Genomic DNA, 20,336 nt, shown 5'->3' with positions numbered 1-20,336 from the left:
TATATAGCTAGTTTTTGCTATTTAAGAAAATAAGAACTGGCCTGATTATTCCTTCATTCACTTCCCCTCGTCCTCAGTAATCCTCATTTGAACAAAAAGGCAAGCTTGTTAGTGGAATGCTTTGGGAAGTGAAATTTCAAACTCCTCTGCTCTTCTTCATTTGTTCCATGACACAATTTGCTTTCTGAGTTACTACGATTTATGCAGTCCAATGGTTAAAGAGAAAGAGGGACTATAGATATGTGCCGTTAGAGTAATATCTCTATACACCACAAGCAGCAGACCAAGATCTGTTTGTTTTTCAATCTGCTCAGTAGGTCTCAACACCTGTTTTCTCACAGTTGAAATGATACTGTGTGCAGATTTCAGTTCTTGTTATTTGAGCACCATGAAAATTCTATGGGTTGTGAGATTCGTTATATCTTTTTCCTGATCCTCTGGAATTCCTCTGTTGCCGTTTTACTAAAGGCAGTGCATTTGAGCCTTGCCACTAAATTCCAGGGCAATCTTAGTCTTTCCCTTTACATTCTTAGTTTATTTTTCCCTAATGCATAATTATATTCTATTATAATACTATTTCTAGTTCCTAATCTTACATAAGAATGTTCTCTCTCTTGTGGAATCAAAACTTAGGTATTGGAGTATAAAAAGATCCTTCTTTTGACTTATATGCAAATTTAGGAATTAAATGCTTGCTTGCTTACTGAAATTGTTGTCAAGTAGAAATACAGGATTGAGCAACTTGAAAGGACATCATTCATATCTCCTGTTCAAATAAGTTATAAATTCCAATGTTCCAAGCACCATTTTAAAAATAAGTGGACTTCCAGTTTTCTCTTTCATCCTCAGATATGTTATTTTAAACTTCATCTTCATCCTTAACATGAATGTTAGGAGGTAAGTGATTCTTTTTTTACAGGCTCCCAAGTTCTGTAAGATTTTCTTGCATAATAATTAGCCTGAGGTTTCACTAAAGATCCTGGAGGAGGATCATGTCTGAATTATGCCTTTTTAGAAACTTCCAGAAACAACATTGTTTCTTCTCCCTTTGGCTTCAGTCTGATTGGATGGAACCTGGACTATCACAGTGTAACCTGTGATAAGTTACACTCTTGGGACTCTTGTGAAGTGTTCATAATGTTTCTTGCATAATATAAAAGAATAGTCTAAAAGAGCTTTACTCTATAGCATCATTGCACAATAGAACTTTCTGAGATGATGGAACTATTGTATAATCTGTGCTGTTCAATACAGAAGCCACTAGCTGTATGTAGCTATTGAGCAGTTGAAATGTGGGTAGTGCAATGAAGGAAATAAATTTTTAATATAATTCATTCTAATTAAAGTTTTAATCTGGCCACCAGCTACTGCATTGGACGGTAAAGCCCTACAGTATAGTGACTCTGGCTGCTGGCTCTGGGAACTTCACTGTGGGTCCTACTTTGTTGACAGCTTAGTGGTGACTAAGAGAAAAAGCAAGGAGGTCTCTTAATTGCTGCTAAACAAGTCTAAAAGAACTTTTTTACTCTGTAGCACTGTTGCACAATAGAAGTTTCTGAGATGATGGAACTATTGATTAATCTGTGCTGTTTAATTCGGAAGCTACAACCTGTATGTGGCTGTTGAGCAGTTGAAATGTGGGTAGAGGTAGAGGTAGAGGTATACTCTGACATTTGCCATGGAATCTACATCTCAAAGGGACTCTCCATTTCCTCTTTCAGTGGCCTTAGTCTGTGCTCCATTCTTCTTTTTCATCTTCCTTTCACTTTTCGGTCCACTGCAATCTAGTTTCTACCGCACCTCTCCACTGAGACTGTTTTTGTCCAGGATGAAACAGTTAATCCAATGGACAATTCTGAGCCTTTCATTTGACACCACAGTTAATCACTCCTTGTTGAAGAGATCTGTTCCTTTGCTTCAATAACCTCCCACTCTCTCCTGGTTTTCCTCTTTTCACTCTAGCCACTTCTCAGTCTTTAGGAGCTCTTCATCTTCTGATCATGGCTTAAGAACTGTTCTTTAATCAATTTTCCACCCTAGACCCCCTTCTTTTCTCACTCACTGCATCTTTCCTAATGGATCTTACCCACTCCAATGGTTTTAGTTGCCAACTTTATCTGATGACTCCAAATCTAGATCTTCATTTCACGACTTTTCACTGTACTATGTACCATATTCAGATGTCTACTGGACATCTCTACTTATATATCCTAGAGAAGCCTCAACCTTCTAGTCCCAAACTAAACTCCTCATCTGCTCTTATAGTTTATAACTTCTATGTTGTTCCCACCTTCTGTGGATGGCACCTCCCAGTCCTATTCTTTGCTCCTTGTTCCCCTCATATCTTTGTCTCCATCCATCTTTACCAAGTTCATGTGATTCTATCTCCATAATATTTTTTAAATTCATCTATTTCTTTCTATAATCATTGCTACTACTAAAGTTAGTCCTCTCTTACCTGGATTACTACAACATTCTCTCTGTCCCCTGTCATACTCTTTCTCATTCCTTCTGAGATTCTCTGTTACTTTCAGAATAAAGTCTAAACTTACTAATGTAATTTCTAAGGCTCTCTATAATCTGTATCCTGCTTACCTCTTAAGCCTGTTCTATTGTCACTATTCCTTTATACTCTACTCCCTAACTCCATGCTGCAGCCAGTCTGGCCACTTTGGGATCCCTAACTGTACCATACTTTTGCTTTAACACATGCCTATGATATGCTCCTTCAAATTATTTAGGTTTCCTAGTACAGATGAACATTGATAGTCTGGTTGTAAATAAGCCTGGCATCAAAAGAGAATTCCATAAATATTTCTTAAGATACTACCATAAACCCTATGCTAGGTAATGTCAGTGGTGAGAGAGGTAGAAATACCAAGATTAATGCTCTTGGCTATCAAGGAGCAGGCATTGTTGGAGACCCAACTATAACATAATCTTGTTTATAAAATACAGGCACAGACCAAGGCTTTGAGAGTGCATGAAAAGGAGAGATAATTGGAGGTTTCTAAAAAGGCATAATTCAGACATGAAAGTTGATTGGACTTTTAAGACTGGACAGGACTCCAATAGTCAGAGAGAGGGGTCTGGGCTGGCTGCTTCCTATCTTCTCTGCTTGAGTCAATATTATGCATTTCAGGGAACTAATTTGTACCAAAACATCGCCCCGATCATGTCATTTGCTGGCACAGAAACATTGAATGTTTTCTTCTGCCTTTAGAATAACAGCCAAATTCTCCATAATTGGCCCCAACATACAGTTATTGTACTAGATGGCTTTTAAGATCACTTACAAACCCCAGTCTATCATTGGATAATTCTACCATTATAGTTTTACTCTCCACAACTTCCCCATATGCCTCACCTTTCTACCTCCTGGCTTTGCTAATACCAGTCTATTCTCTTGGAATGTAGTCATTTGTCTTCCTTTATTAAAGTTTATCTTCTTTTCAAGTTTGCTGCAAACATTTCAGATCATATCATCTGAAATTATATTTCTTGTCCCTTAACATTCAGAGAAATTACTTTGGTATAGGATTTATTTGTTACATGGTCACACATCATAGACAAGGATAGAAGAGACTGTGCAAAAAAGTTTTGAGCCAAGAGATAACATTAGGGGTTCTCTGATTGTCTTCTAATGTACTTTTATTTTTACAAAAGTTTAAACTTCTTGTTATATACTTTTAGAATCATTATGTCTCAGCACACACAAATTTGGTTCTATGTTTTAGTGTTCTGGCAAGGCTTTCCACAGTGACTTGTGTGTAGTAGGAATTTATATGATCAACAACAAATGTGCGTGCACACACACACATATAAGAAGATATGGGTAATTATATCCCACATTTAAAACAGAAGCATTTTTTTGCTTTCTATTACATCCTCATATATTTATTAATATAGATTTTATTTTTTGTTATTCTTGTTTTGTGTATGCATATCATTACTTGTACCAGACAAATTGTAGGCTTTTGATTACAAGAACTATACCTTATTTATATTTTTATCTGCTACAGAGTTTGTGCCCTACAGTTTTTGATTTATGTTAAACTAAAACACTATACCTAGTTATGTTTTATAATATTTCAGAGTTAATTGGTCAAGTAACTATATCCAAGAACATGTCCAAGGGCTCAAGTTAATTTGCAAGTCCTTACAGGTTTTGTCAGGAACATATTTTTAAATAAATGTTTTAAAATACTCTCAGTTCAATTAATAAACAGAAGAATTATGAGAAAGAATGTATTCTAAGCAGGCAGCTTATTTTTTTTATTTCATTGCTTTTGAAGTAACTTCAAGTAGCTAAATACATCATTAACAACAGAATGTTTAAGTTTATGGGGCCAATTGCTGCAAAAAGATTATTCTTTAGGTGGAAAATAGAGGCAACTTCATGTTTTTTCTAACTCTAATATTTAAGATTGGCTTATAAAGTAAATCTACTTTTCCTTTGGCATGTTCTTACAAGTGGTAGATCCTAAATATGCATTATTTCACAGATGGAAACTGTCAATGGACATTCTTTGTCTAGTGTAGCTTATAAGCTTCTGAGAGTAATTTTGCATCTCAAGGAATATTGGACATAAAAGGAACCTAAGAAACAGCTTGTTTAGTCCCCTAGCCCTTCTCTCTGTCTCCGTTTCTGTCTGTCTCCCTTATAAGACATATATACACATTTTATGGCCGAATGACTGAAGTCCATTTTGATCAAACTTTTCACCCAAGGTAGCAAAGGAGTCATTAATGATCTTTGTGGCTTTTGCTTTATGTTCAACTTCTTTTCCCTTAAGTGATTTGAAGGTGACTGATACATAATTTTAAGGTCCCCAATAATTTTTTCAAAGTAAGCACCTGTGGGTCTATCACAGTTTGGAAGTTTTCACCACTAGTCAGTGCTTTAGTGAAAACATTACTCCTTAAACACAATTATGGTGCTTGGAAGAGATAAACATAACCTATGAAGGTGTCATGATCTCATTATAGTAGTAGTTTTCCCATGCATTCCTGGAAGAGCAGGAATCCTGGAGGGTGCTGGAAAAGTGACATTTAATGTGGAAAAAGAAAGTAAGGAGGAGATCCGAAGCACTTAGGAGAGTGCTACTCAAGACGCTCTGTGTGCCAGGGCATGAGGGCGGCCAGAGGGCGGTGTGGGCACACTGGATCCTGGTCACCTCTTTCACAGCCTCACCTACAAGACCTGAATAATGTAAATTTAGATTGTTCAGATAAATGGTTAAAGAGGAAATAATTTCATGGTAATTAAAAGGATTAACCATTTAACAGAAAGCTAGAAAAATAAAAAAAAAGAAAAAAGGAAGGAAGAAGTGGAAATTAGCAAATTTAAAATTGGAAAAAAATACATACACAAAATATTTTTAGCAACCAAATACAGTGTGGACTTTCACTACCCACCCCCTGCTCACCTTCAGTTGAAAGCAGTGTTTTTTCATGAGTTGGAGTGAAGGAAAGCAGCTTAAATGTATCAGAGGAGTTTATTAAAAACTTATTTGGATCAACTGTTCCAAGTGTGGTGTTGATTTCTAACTTGTTACTACAGCACAACATTCCATCACTTTAAACAGTTGACTGAGGGCTTTAGTTTCCCTTTTCTCTATTTTACACTATTTCATTGATCTCCAAAACAGCTTCCACAAATTATTAAACAACCTGTAAGAATACTGAGTATTGCTGATCTTCCCAGAATAACCAAAATGAGTTGTGTTTCTTATATTGATAGGTGTTTATTCATGGATCCACCAAAAGAAAGCCTTTGTCCTTTTGAGGGATAGAGTAACCTAGTGATGAAATGTGTGGGCCCTGTTGTTAAGTTGTTAGAGTCCTGTCTGGCTTTTAACCCTCTGTGCTTATGTCTAAAATGAGGGTAATAATGACATCAACCTCACTGGGCTTTTCATCCAACAGATATTTCATGAAACCAACCATGTGGTGCCATGTCCTTTCTAGGCCCTGGGGGTATAGCAGTGAACAAAACAGACACAAACTCCTGCTCATGAGGAGCTTACAATCTAATGGAAAGGGGCAGAGAAACACAAAAAATAAATATACCATGTAGTGTACTGAGACCATCCCGGCTAACTCGGTAAAACCCTGTCTCTACTAAAAATGCAAAAAAATTAGCCGGGCGTGGTGGCAGACCCCTGTAGTCCCAGCTACTCGGGAGGCTGAGGCAGGAGAATGGCGTGAACCTGGGAGGCGGAGCTTGCAGTGAGCCAAGATCGCGCCACTGCACTCCAGCCTGGGCAACAGAGCAAGACCCCATCTCAAAATAAATAAATAAATAAATAAATAAATAAATAAATAAATAAATAAACAAACAAACCGTGTAGTGTGTTGGAAAGTGAGAAATGCCAAACAGAAAAATCGAACAGGGTAAAGGGGATGACAGTCTTGGAGGAAGGGAGGGATGGGGTTATAAATAGGGTGGTCAGAGTAGTCCTTACTGAAAAGATGGATTTGAATGAAGACTTGAAGGAGATGTTGGGAACCATGCAGATGAAAGGGGGAAGCAAATCCTAGGGAGCTAGCTTTCCTGAAGGCTCTAAATGGGAGTGTAGTGGATGGGTTTGAAAAAGAGCCGGTGCCAGTGTGGCTGGAACTCTTCAGGGAATGAGGTGAAGGGTAGGAGGAGATGAGTCAAAGAGCCAGTGGTGGGGATTGCTTGAGTAGGGCCTTGTTGACCCTTATATGGACTTTGGCTTTTACCATTATGTGGAATGGTGTTGATGCAGTACAGGGTTTCGAGCAGAAGAGTGACACAGTCCTTCTACAAGTATCACTCTGGTGTCTGTTAAGAATAGACTTCAGGGAGACAAGTGTGGCAGCAGAGACCAGAGAATAAATGATTACAGTAATCCAGATGAGGGATGGCAGTGTCTTGGACCAAGGAGGGACCAATGGAAGTGATGAAAAGATGGCTAAATGTTAAATGTATTGTAAGAAAGTAGTCGACAGCATTTTCTGATGGTCGGATATGGGTTGTGAGAGAAAGAGGAGACAAAGATTTTGGCCTAAGCTCTTGGACGTATGATATAGAATTGCCACTGGTTAAGAGGAGGAAGGAAGACTGCGGGTGAAGCAGATTTTTGGGGGGGATTTCAGGAGTTCAGTTTTGAAATATTAAGAATGATATGCCCATTAAATACCCAAGTGATGATGTTAAGTTGTTAAAAACATGAATAACTCCAGAGTTGGGACTCATATATGTTTGGATTTACATGGCAGATTCAAACCAGAGATGCATTAAAGGAGTTGTCAGAATATCTTGGAATTCAAAGCAGTAAGACTGGATAATATCACAAAGAGTTTGTGATGTGGAGCCATACTACTTGGGTACTACCGCTTATTAGCTGAGTGACTTTGGGAAAGTCACTTAGCTTCTCTCCTCATCTATAAAACAAGAAGAATAATCGTAACTACTTCATGGGGTTGCTGTGAGAATAAAAATGATTAATATCTATAAGGCACTTAGAACATGGTATATACTCAATAAGCATTAACTTAATTTCCATTACAACTCTTCTCTCTACCTGTGGGACATTGCAAATATGTGAACTCATATGTTATTAATGCTGCAATGCAGCTTTTCTTTCAATGGTGTTATTATATTTTTGGTTTATGTGGTACTAGGAGTTATATGCTATTAGGAGTCCCATTGAGTTGGTTTTGCTTCCAGAATTAAACTGACCTGGAATTTTGGTATTAGGTCTGCCTCCATTGATTTTTTTTTAAAGCCTGTATATATTTTAGTATTTGTTACTTGTTCAGGAAAAAATTGTATGTGTCTCTTCAGTGCTGCTTTCCTTTGCTTTTCTCAGTGCTCAGCAGAGAAGCAGTCAGGTTCACAAGAAAACCACAATTGGAAATCAGGTAGGAATTGCATAAGAGCATCAGTCTGTGCATGTCCCAAAGAATTTGAACTAAATCGCTTGATTGACTATTTTTTTAATGCAAATTAATCACGTGCAAATTTTGCTTGAAATGCAGCTTTTCATTTTGATTTGTTTTTGCTTTAAAAATTTTTTGGAGCGAATTGCATTTCTTTTTGGCTATTTTGTGCAGTTAACCACATTGATTTATTTTAAATAACTTTTCTGCTACTTGCTCTGCATTTCAAATTTGACTCCTTGTGTCCTATTTTGCTTGCTTACATTACCCCTAAGTTTAATTTAACATGGAGTTTGTGAGTCAGTTGAAGGTTAAAATATGGTGAGTAGTTGCATGAGCTTTCTGGGATTGCTAACTAGTTCACACATTTGCACAGCTTGGTATCAGTGAAGGGACAGCTCATGAAGAAGGCAGTTGTTGGATTTAATCTCTGCCACACTAAATTCGTGTTGGTTAATGAAGATGTTAATTCCTAAGAAGATCGGATCTTTTGAGTTTTTGTGTTTTGGGCTGACCAGCTGTCTCTGACTAATAGCGCTATGCAGAGATTGTATTAACTCGACAGTTTGCTGTGTCTTTTATGTTTTATGTGATAATGAGTGTTTGCATTGTTATTTCTTTTCAAGTCAAAACAATGATGGTGTTATAGTTTTTAAAAAACGTTCAGAGGTACAATTATTGAACAAATTGAAACCTCTGCTCTAGATTTTTTTCCCATTGTTTTGAAAGGAGAAGAGGTAATAACAGACTTTATTTTAAAAACTTTTTTTCTGAACTAAAGCATATAATTCTTTGCTATTTCAGGGAACCAATCTTCCGCCTTCAAGGCAAATTGTACGAGCTAAGTTCTGTAAGCTTTACTGTTGCTTTTTCATTTAGCTTCCCAAGGGCACAGTTTGTCTTTAACTGATTAACTCAACTAGCGCTTGCTACTAATTTTTTTTTAAAACTTAGGTTGTCTTGTCCATAACACCCTATCATTGAAATAAAAATCCTCTTAAGGGGGTTCATCCCTTCACTGCTAATAACTTGCTGTGATTGAAAGGTATGAACTAGTAAACTCTAAAATGCTATAATAATAAACCCTTAACACTGTGGGTGCTTTGATATTTCTCTAATTTTAATGGGCCTTAAAATAATTAAAATCATTAATGATCTTCATCTCTGTCCTTTTATGCTATGTTGTTATGAGGTGTAAGCCTTTCTCTTCCCCTTGTATGATAATATTTCCAATAAATGTAGATGATACTTCTAAAAGGTGGGTAAATATTGAATATCTGATTTTGCCGTGTTTGTTGATAAGCCTACCCAATTCCAATTACTTGCATTTATTTTAAAAAAACAGAAAAACAAAGTTATATTGATGAACATTTTATATGGCTATAGAGTTAAATCTTTGAAAACCAGATACTGTGCCTTCTTTTATGGAAGTATAAAGACATTGTCATAGGCATTTAGAAAAAAAAATTTAATTTCTACCATGAATAAAGCAGGCTTATTCTTCCAACTCTGTACAATTTGAGAATGAGATTGGAGCACGGGTCAATTATTCGCCCATGATATTTTGGGAAGACACAGGTTTTGGACCTAGACATTCCTGGGTTCAAATTCTGTTCTGTCACTTAGGAGCCATGTGGCCTAGGACAAATTGTGCTTGAGTTTGCTCAGCCGTGTGATGGGAGGAATAGAAAATATCTCTGGGATGATGGTGGGATTCAGAAATTATATACATAATGAGGTTTGCAGCCCAATACCAGATATGTGCCCTGTAAAGAATAGAAACATTACTCCCGGAGGTTAGGTGTTGTTTCTTCAAACTCTTGGGAGAAAAAGTTTAAGTACGAGAAAATTATAAAATTTATAAAATGAGAACAATAAAACACTTGGGAAAATTAGAAGCTTTGGAAATTGTTCTGATGCCTGCAGTGCCCAGATTGTGGTTGGATATGATATAAAGGATTTACCTATAAAAGTTTCCTCATAGTCAGAAGTATCGCTTAGCTTGTAGAAGTATGTACATATAGGAAAAGCAATAGTATAATGGCATATATGCATACTTTAAATCAGAGGAAATTTGGAACAGCTTTCAGTTATATTACTTCCAAATACTCAAATCATGCTAATTGTGTTTCTGTGACTTTACTTTTGCTGGCTACTTCAAAGCCCACACATTATGGAAGTATTACATCTCAAGATAATAGAATTGGGTCAGTGTTATCATGGAATATAGATTCCTTATCCAAAACTTCTGGGGCAAAGCATGCCTTGAAGGTCAGAATTTTTTGGAGTTTATTAACTATATCATATATTACCCTACATTTTGTGGAGTTAGAGACAGCACCCTATAATGAAACATATTCTATTTCTGCAGTGAAACAAAGGAATAGTCACACCAAGTAAACTTTTAAATAAGAGATAAATCCTCTCACATCAGATCAGCTTTTGCTGCCAAATTTGCTAAGAAGAAAAGATGTAATTTGCAAGCAAGGGATTATGAATTAGAATATATTATTTTCCAGAATCAAATCCAAAAATATATACATGATACGATATATTTAAAGGATCCTTAGTAGTTCTACTTAACAGAAATAAACCATAATGACTTGAAATTTTTTCTTTATGAATCTCAGCATATGATATTAATTGGGGTTTATCTGAAAACAGTTTTGCCTATGAAGAGGCTCAACTCTAGGGAGTTTTGGGGCCCAGCCTTCTGACTGATGCTGGCTTTTATGGTTGGTGGGGCTGAAACACTCTGCAGCGTCCTAGGAAGTGAATCATCCATGCTGCTGTCCTCTTAGGGCTCCTGGTTGTAGGAGATTGTTGTGCAGCATCTGTTCTGAAATATTTTAGAAGGATTCGAAAAAGACAAAACTCCCCTTTAAAGTCTAAATTCGATTTGTTTATGTCTGCCTAGAAATTTTAACAGTTTCACGAGTCGATGTCAGCAAATGTACAAAAAAATGTGAGCACATAATTTTCCGAAAGCTGGACTGCTCAGAATTTTAAATTTAACCTTCATTCATCCCTCCACTCATGTATTCAAAACCTATCTGTGCCAAAATCTGTGGTGGGTGTTTAGAGAAGCATGATGATGCATCAGTCGCAGGCCTCACCCTCAGGAAGCCCACAGCCCAGCGGGGATGATGGTAAGTAAGCAAACTGAAGTCCACTTCCTTTTCCAAGGCTAGTTACTTCTGACCCTTCAGGTCTTACTGAAACATCACTTCTTCAAGACACCAGCCTTGGTCACCAGATTTAAAGTCACCCTTCCTTCCCCATGTCTTTCACTATCGATTACATTTTATTATTTGAAACAATCTTATTTATTTATCTATTATTTTTTGTCTTCCTTCATTAGAATGTAAGCCCCACTAAAGCTATTTTTATGTGGCTTAAAGCAGTATAGAATTAGAGTAAGATTTTAAGCACAATCATATTAACATTTGTGGAGAAAGGCTTCGAAGGCGAGACAAGACTGGAAAAAGGAGATTAGTTAGAAGGCTGATGTGCATGAAAAATTGTGGTAATCTGGGCTTGGGTGTTTGTACTGAATTTGAGGAAAAGCTGATGAATTCAAGAGTTAAGTAGGAAGAATCCAAAAAATCTGTGATGAATGGGATGTTGGAGAGAAGGCTGGAGGTTGTCTTCAATGCCATCAAGATTTATGATTTTGGTACAAGTAAGATGGTGCTGCTCTTCACGGAGAAAAGAGCATAGCAAAAAGGTCAGATTGGTATCCAAAGTCAGGAAAGGCAGCTTTCTGAGTATGAGTCACCGTGGGAGTTTGAAGTAAAAACGTCCTGTGGGAAGTTGGATAAAAGTGTTTAAGTCCAGAAGAGACAGAGAACTCTTTCTTCCAAAGATATTGGAGAGTCATGGAAGGATTTCCAATAGGGAAGGGAACTCAACGGATTTTTATATTAGAAAGGTCTGTAATGGAATAGATTGAAGGAGACAAACTAGAGATATGGGAATTGGTGAGGATGCTTTTATTCAGGTGAGAAAAACATTGGTTGCCAGCAGTATTTAGCAGAAGGAACAGATTCAAAATATATTCAGAGGGTAGAATTGGAAGGGTTCTAAAGAGTTCTCAGGGGGTTAAGTCATCCTTCTAGGCTTATGGCTAAGGGCATGTACTGACAAAGGGAATACAGGAGAAGGAGGAGCAGGTGTCAGGGGAGATGAGAGCAGAAGGTGCTGATTTAGGGCCAGGCGCGGTGGCTCATGCTTGTAATCCCAGCACTTTGGGAGGCCGAGGCAGGTGGATCACGAGGTCAAGAGATTGAGTCCATCCTGGCCAAAATGGTGAAACCCCATCTCTACTAAAAATACAAAAATTAGCCAGGCATGGTGGCGAGCGCCTGTAATCCAAGGTTCTCTGGAGGCTGAGGCAGGAGAATCACCTGAACCCGGGAGGCAGAGGTTGCAGTGAGCTGAGATGACACTGCTGCACTGCAGCCTGGGCGACAGAGCGAGACTCTGTCTCAAAATAAAATAAAATAAAATAAAATATAATAAAGAGGTGCTGATTTCAATTTTGAATATGTTTGTGCTTATTGGAGATATCATTGGGGTTTGAGGTTCAGGACTCATGCACACTACAGACATAACTTCCACTGTTGTCAATAAATGCATGGTAGCTGAAGCCGTAGGAGTACATGAGACCTTCTCCAAAGGACAAGAACATAGAAAGGAATATAAGACTTAAAGCATGATGGAGAAAGAACTGGAACTGAATGGGGAACCGAAAAGGCATTTAAGAAGTGATGAGAGAGGTAGGAAAACTTGGAGAGTGGTAGAACAAAAGCTAAAGGGAGAGAATATTTCAAGGAGGGAATGAATAGTCAATAGTTAGATGTTTCTAAGAGCTCAAGGAACTTGAAGGAAGTTGTCAGATAGTTGGACTGTGGAAGGTCCTATGCAGGTTAGGGACTATCTGAGGGTCCAGTGGCAGCATGAATTCTCTTGGCCTTGTAAATTGTTCTTCTGCTCTACAGTTGGAAGATGGCATAAAGCTGAGGACACAGACAAATGAATTGATATTCTGAGCTGGGGTTTTTCTAGGGAGGCAGCATGGAAAGTCAAGAGAGAAGATGAGTTAGAGATTTAAGAGAGACAGGTTGAGGTAAAGGACTGTGTAATCTCACATGAGTAGCTTTAGTTGATATATTAATCAGGATAGATTAACCAGGTAACAACCTCAGGATTTCAGTAGATTAGCATAATACAAATGTAATTCACCCTGCTATAATAATTCAATGAAGGTCATCAGGAGGCAGGGAGATACCTGGCTTCACATGGTCAGTAACAGACTGGGTTTTGGAATTACAGAGATTCCAAAATCTCCCTTCTCCGCCTTCTCCTGCATAGAACTTGCAAATTTCATTTTTCCAGCAGGTGGGAAAGAGACAGAAGCCTGGTCAAGGGAGGTTTTTAAGAACCAGTCCATAAGTGGCACACATCATTTCCATTTTGTTGAACAGAACTTAATGGTTTGGGCCCACCTAGCTGCAAAAAAATAGAAAAATACACTCTGAGCTTGTGCCCAGGAGAAAAAAAAAAAAAAAAAAGACAAAAAAGGATGATGTTGACTGAAGATTGAAAGGAAATGGGCAAGCCAGGGAACTGGAGGTTTTACTAAAATCAGAAAACGTTTGTGCTAGGATTAAGGAAAAGAAATGATGAAGTGGGAGGTTAAGGTCAGGGAGTGGCATGTTGTATTGAAAGTTTAAGAGTAAAGAGAATGCCACCTGAAAGTCAGAGATGTTGTTGGAGTAAGAGATAACGGACACTGGAGGGAGGGGCACAACAAGTGATAACTAAAGATATCTGTGGAACATTGTCTTCAGAAGGTGTGAGTAGCTGAAGACAAATGGGGATGAAATGTCCTTGGTTGGAATATGTTAGGGGCCAGGAGGACTGATGTAGCATTTACATGACCAATAATTCATTCCTTTGCCCTCAAGAGTCTAGCAGGAAGGCATTGCTGACATGCTCCTTGGCCCAAGAATGTATCCAGCTGCAATTGTATGACTGGAAATATTTTTTCTTTAAGCAGGAAGTAGAGCAGGTGCTTGCATGAGTCTAGATATCAGGGTACCTCTTAGTCTCAAGCTTATTATCAGTTTTGTTTGCCACCCATGTGCCTACTATTGTTCTAACTTTAGACTGGAATATGAAATTTGACTTTCTCAAACCTACAAGGTCTCCAGGTAACTGGATTATCAACATTTGTATTACAGGCTGCAAACAGGAAAAGACATTTCCTTCCAAACAGGGTTTTCTTCTCTCCTTAGGACTTTCTGAAAACTAGTTTCAGTAGACACTTGTCTCGGTCTCAGAAAATTATAAATGGACCTCACTATCCTGAAATTTTCCTGCCATGTCCCCTAGTTCTTCACCCTCTGTATGTACATGGTTTGAGTCCAATGTTAAAAAGGTGAGAGTTTAATTAGTTCTTTAACAAACAGATAACAAGGATTGCGAACATCCTAACCTAAGACAGAGCCTTCCAGCCCTCTCACCTTTCTCCTCTTAGCTAATTCCACCTTTTCGGGTCTGTCACTCTTAACTCCAACTCTTACCTGACTTCCTGGTACTGATATCTCTATCAGTTAGGATTTTTTCAGATGTAAATTTCAGAAAACTCAAATGACCCTGGAAAAAAAGGGAATTTGTTAGTTTACATGAATGAACACTTCAGGGATAGAATCAGCATTATTTAATCCACAGCTCAAATAGTGTCACTATGAACTAGTTTTTTTCTTTCCATATTTTTGTTCTGCTCTTTTGCTGTGGTTCTGTTCTTGCCCCAAAGGATTGCAAGATGACTGTCATCAGTCTCCAGGGAATTTTCTTTCTAGTTTGAATCCAGCAGAAATGAGTCTTTCTCCCAGGATTTTCAGAAAACCTTCTAAGATTCAGTCTGATTGGACTGGTGTGGATCATGTGCTCATTTCTGAACTATTCACTGTGACCAGAGAATGAGGTATACTGATTGACTTAGGTCACATCATATGGCACAGGGGAGGCTCCTCACCAGAACACATGGGCTGCCTCTCCTGTGAAAGAGCTATTGTTGGAAGAAGAAAGGATAGACGCTGGAGGAGGTGCATCACAGGTGAAGGCAGGTACTTGCTGAGCATTATTTGTCTTCAGAACAACCTAATTTGGATAATAGGATTTTTGTGTATGTTGTCTTTTTAAAGGAATATAAGGTGGTTAACACCTCATCCTTAAAACCCTGTGGTTCATTTATTAATGAAATTTAATTATTTTTCCAATTCATGTCTTTCACCTTCTCTCCCTTTCCTTTCAAAAATAATTCTACTGATTATACTAGGTTGAGAAGCAACATAGTGCAATGGTTCTTCAGAGCTGACACAGTGGAGTCACTGTGTCACTATGAGCAAATTAATTAAATCTTACTGTACCTCAGGTTTCTAATCCTTAATAAGCTGATAATAATAGTAACTGTTTCATAAGGTTTTTGTATTAAATGAGATAATACTAGTTAGGTACTTAGGTATGGTTTTGGGTGTTCTACACACATCAGCTCATTAATTCCTCTCAACGACTCTATGAGGTAGGTACCCCTATTATCTCAGTTTTACAGATAGGAAAACTGAGGCATGGAGAGGCCAAATAATGTGCCCAGTCACACAGATCATAAATGATAGCACCAGGATTCAAATCTTAATCACCATGTTTAACCACAGTTCTAATGGTTTGTAAATTTCATCAAGAATCTCATTTTATTGTCTCAATTATTTATAATCTCATCATTTACATTCATTTGCTTTTTTTATTACTTAATTTTTTTTTTTTTTTTTTTTTTGAGACAGTTTTGCTCTGTTGCCCAGGCTGGAGTGCAATGGTGTGATCTCGGCTCACTGCAGGCTCACTGCAGTCTCCACCTCCCAGGTTCAAGCAATTCTCCTGCCTCAGCCTCCTGGGCAGCTGGAATTACAGATGTGTGCCATCACACCTGGCTAATTTTTGTATGTTTAGTAGAGATGGGGTTTCACCATGTTGGCCAGGCTGGTCTCGAACTCTTGACCTCAGGTGATCTACCTGCCTCGGCCTCTCAAAGTGCTGGGATTACAGGTGTGAGTAAGCCACTGCACCCGGCCACTTAAAATTTTTCTTATAATAAAGCCATTAGATCTGAAAAGGATGAACTTGGGTTTAATATAAATTAATCTGATGAACCAAAAAACTATAATGGCTATTTGAATTTGTTGCCATTTTATTTTTTAATTCTATAAAAATATCTCCAAAGGGGCCAGTCAATAGCTTATAGAATATAATAATCATTATTTTATTATAATAAAATAGAGATTAGAGTTTATGAAAACCACACTTTGTCAAACATACAGCCTGTTAATTTGTTCTGCATCTTTGAGATCTAGAGTTTTATTTGGAATAGTATTTAATATATGCCACTTACATTTTTTCCCCAGAAAATAAGCAGATGTACTTTCCATATTTTTACAGCCAAGTTGCATCTTAATGGAGGGCTTAGAGCATAAAAACCAGTGAAGAGATTATCTTATCTACTCAAAATTACTTTGAAAAACCCCTTCAATAGGCAGAATCTAGGTTTTCTGCTATGTTTTAACTTTGGGACAGTAGAGCATGGTCTTGTTTCACCAGAGGAAGAACAACTGGTGAAACAAAGGCATCTCTCCTCCTGCCTCCCTCCAGCTGCCCCATAGCTCCTCTCTCTCCCTCCCTGCTTCCCTCTTTTCCTCCCTCTGTCTCTTTTATCCTCTTTGATGCTCTCTTTTTCACAAGTGTGGTATGTTTGATTCCAAGTAAGCAAATGCCTGCATTATTCCAATTCCTTGGAATTTTGATAACATTTAAAAATGTTAATGTTCCTCACCAAAGATATTATTTTATTAACCACTGTATAGCTTATTTAGCACAAAGTATCCATGGAGCCAACAAAGTATCCATTTGTTACTTGTATCCAAAATACATAATTTTGAATCTATAATTTTCAAGTTAAGCAGTAAATATATGAACACATTTTTACTGTGAAAAAGTTAAATAATGCAGGTAAAATAAATATACCCTTGACCCCCACCCAATCCCACTCACCTCCATAGCTACCACCACTGTTATCATTTTGGAGTATATATACACATATATACACACACAAGCACATGTGTACATACCCACCCACACACAAAGACACTGTGATTTAAAAAAATAAAAATAGACAAATATTGTACATGTTTTGTGCTAAAATTGTAAACTCCACCAAGGCAAGGAGTTTTGTCTCTTTTGTTGATTAATGTATCCCTAACAACATCTAAAAGCTGGTGTATGGTAGCTGCTGAGTAAATATTTGAAGTTGCACTCACTTTATTCACTTAACGATATGTCTTAGGGATCTTTCCATGTAAATTCGCAGACATAAAATGACAAAACTTCTTTGTGACATAATTTTATAGTGTTCTACAGTATGGATGTGCCATACTTAATTCACATTTCCCTAAGGATAGGTATTTGTGCTGTTTCCAGTTTTCCCAAAACAGCTGAACCAGTTCATAGACCCAACAACTATATATGTAAGTACCTCAATCCCCAGTACTGGATAATTATATTTTATATAATTTTTGATAATGTAACAGAAAAAATAATATATTGTTGTTGTGATTTACATTTTACTTATTGAAAGTTACAGAGGCCAGGCACAGTGGCTCACGCCTATAATCCCAGCACTTTGGGAGGCCAAGGAGGGTGGATCACAAGGTCAGGCGATCGAGACCAGCCTGGCCAACATGGTGAAACCCCATCTCTACTAAAAATACAAAAATTAGCTGGGCGTGGTGGGGCACATGCCTGTAATCCCAGCTACTCAGGAGACTGAGGCAGGAGAATCGCTTGAACCAGGGAGTCAGAAGTTACAGTGAGCTGAGATTGTGCCACTGCACTCCAGTCTGGGTGACAGAGCGAGACTCTGTCTCAAAAAAAAAAAAAAAGAAAAAGAAAAAGAAAAAAGAAAGTTACAGACCAGCCTTATACCTATTTAATAGACTTTGATATCCCTTTTCCTGTGAAATGTCTGATGTGTCTTTTGCCCATTTTAGGGAACCATTGTAATATTTTCTTACTGATTTTTAGAATTTTTAAAATAGTCTGGATATTAATTTTGTTTGTATTATATATATGACAAATATTTTCTGCTTATCTATCTTAACTTTCAATTTATTTACTGTATATTATAAAACAAAAAGTTATAATTTTGGTTTAGACAATTTGAAACATTTTATGGCATTTATTTTTCATCTTGCTTATATTTTCTTCCAATATTTTTGTGGATTTTTATACTTAGCTATTTAAATTTTTTTTGTTTGTTTGATGATCATATACTTCTGTCTTCTTAAACCACAGTCACTTATGTCTATAACTTACCAGTGAGGATAAATATTTTTCATGCTTATCGACCACTAGTATCTTCTGTTTAGAATGAGCCATTCATGCTGGTGTTTATATTCTCTTTGATATTTTTAAACTTTTACGATTTATAACAGATTTTTGATGTAATAATTATACTAACCTTTTATCATATCTATTAACAATTTTTAAACATTTTTCTTATGTAGAATTTAATTTTATTTATAAGGTTCTTGAGGTAAAGTTTTAAAAAATGGTTTATAGTAATATTTATTGTTCTTTTTTCTCTCATTTCTTCTACTGTGTTTACATTTAGAAAGGTGATACCTACCTCAAGAGCAGTTAAGTATTCATTCTTATGTTTGTAGCATTTTAATGCATCCATTATTGACATTTGTCCCTATTACCCATCTGAGATTTGTCATGGCACAGGGTATGAGGTGAGGCACTAACTCAGGGAGCAGAGTATAGAGGCTAAGAGCATAGAATCTGCAATGCCTGGTTCTGCCACTTGCCAGCCATAGTACTTGCCAGGTATTAAGGAACTTGCCTGGCAAGAAACCTCTGTTTCTCTGTTTCCTAATTTGCAAAAGAAGTATGATTATTCCATCTACCTCTTAGAGTTGTTGTGAAGATTAAACACATTAGTTTATGTAAAGCACTATGTATCTCGTAACAACTCATTTACTACCGGCTATTATTATTATTATTATTATTTTATTTATTTATTTTTTTGAGATGGAGTCTCACTCTGTCGCCCGGGCTGGAGTGCAGTGGCGCGATCTCCACTCACTGCAAGCTCCGCCTCCCGGGTTCACGCCGTTATCCTACCTCAGCCTCCCCTGTAGCTGGGACTACAGGCGCCCGCCACCGCGCCTGGCTAATTTTTTTTTTGTATTTTTAGTAGAGACGAGGTTTCACCGTGTTCGCTAGGAGGTCTCGATTTCCTGACCTCGTGATCCGCCCGTCTCGGCCTCCCAAAGTGCTGGGATTACAGGCGTGAGCCACCGCGCCCGGCCGCTATTATTATTTTTATTCCGAAGGGGCTAAGGTACAAATATAATCATATGAACAGCCCATACTATCACCATTGATTTGCGATACTTCCGTGATTGTATACTGTCAACAATAATAGCATAATAATCATAGCAGTTCACATTCCTTAAAATTTACTCTATGACTAGATATTGCCTTAAATGTGTTCCTTACATCCACTCATGCGGTTCTACAGCAACCCTGTGAAATAGGGTCCAGTAGTTTTCCTGTTTTATAAATGATGGGACTGAAGCTTAGAAAAGTCAAATAGTTTACCCTAGGTCATACAATGGATAAGTGGCAGAATTCTGGCTTCAGTCCTGGTGAAGGATGAACTCTTCACCTAGAGTCCATATCTAGGTTATTTGTCTTGTCCCTCCATCTGTTGATTTTTGTACAGTGACACACTTTTTAATTATTGCAGCTGTTTGTTTTAATAACTACTAGGCTTTTCCTTTTATTATTCTTTTTTCAAAAATGAGTTTTGCTTTTGTAGATTACTTATTCTTTCAGTTTAAAATTAAAATCTTGTCATATCCCAACTAGAATTCTATTTGAATGTTGATTGGGCGTGTGTAAAGCTTATAAATTAATATGGGATGAAGTCTCATTTTTTCATTTCCTGTTTTCCCATCCAATGAAATAGTTATTTGTTCTGTTTATTATAATTTTCTGTTTTCCTCCTTAATTTAGGTAAATTTATATTTCTTGTTAAAATACAAAATAACTGAAAATACTCATGTTGTAATTTTAAATAGGATTTTTCAATTATATCTTATAATTATTTATTGCTACATGAAAACCATTGATTTTTAAGCACTTATTTTGTATCACTGGAGTTTACTGGATTCTCTAGTAGTTTTAAAAATTCAATTATGATTTTAATTTTACATTTGTAGTTGCATCTTTTATTTCTGTTTTCATATATTATTCCTTACAGAACAATATAAAATAGTACTGGATTTTCTAAACTGCTTTTT

At 37.1% G+C, this 20,336-nt stretch overlaps 1 protein-coding gene across 7 annotated transcripts in view; it reads left to right on the top strand.

The window, feature by feature from the left end:
- Window positions 1–20,336, top strand: part of DNM3 (dynamin 3) — a 568,793-nt gene that overhangs the window by 235,806 nt on the left and 312,651 nt on the right. For 5 of the 7 annotated variants that reach the window (XR_012091293.1, XM_007989500.3, XM_037985948.2 and 2 more), the window contains exons 13-14: window positions 7,842–7,893; window positions 8,716–8,745. Coding sequence is in view for 6 of the 7 variants with exons in the window: in XM_007989500.3 (XP_007987691.2) it covers window positions 7,842–7,893; window positions 8,716–8,745 (82 nt within the window). In the remaining variant the exon portion in view is untranslated. The remainder of the gene's footprint in view (window positions 1–7,841; window positions 7,894–8,715; window positions 8,746–20,336) is intronic. The other 2 variants (XM_007989506.3, XM_007989507.3) reach the window with 1 other exon arrangement.

The sequence above is a fragment of the Chlorocebus sabaeus genome, chromosome 25 (assembly GCF_047675955.1).
Source record: "Chlorocebus sabaeus isolate Y175 chromosome 25, mChlSab1.0.hap1, whole genome shotgun sequence".
NCBI classification, from domain to species: Eukaryota; Metazoa; Chordata; class Mammalia; order Primates; family Cercopithecidae; genus Chlorocebus; species Chlorocebus sabaeus.
The sequence above is the reverse complement of the archived record's forward strand: the minus strand, read 5'-3'. Positions and strand labels throughout refer to the sequence as shown.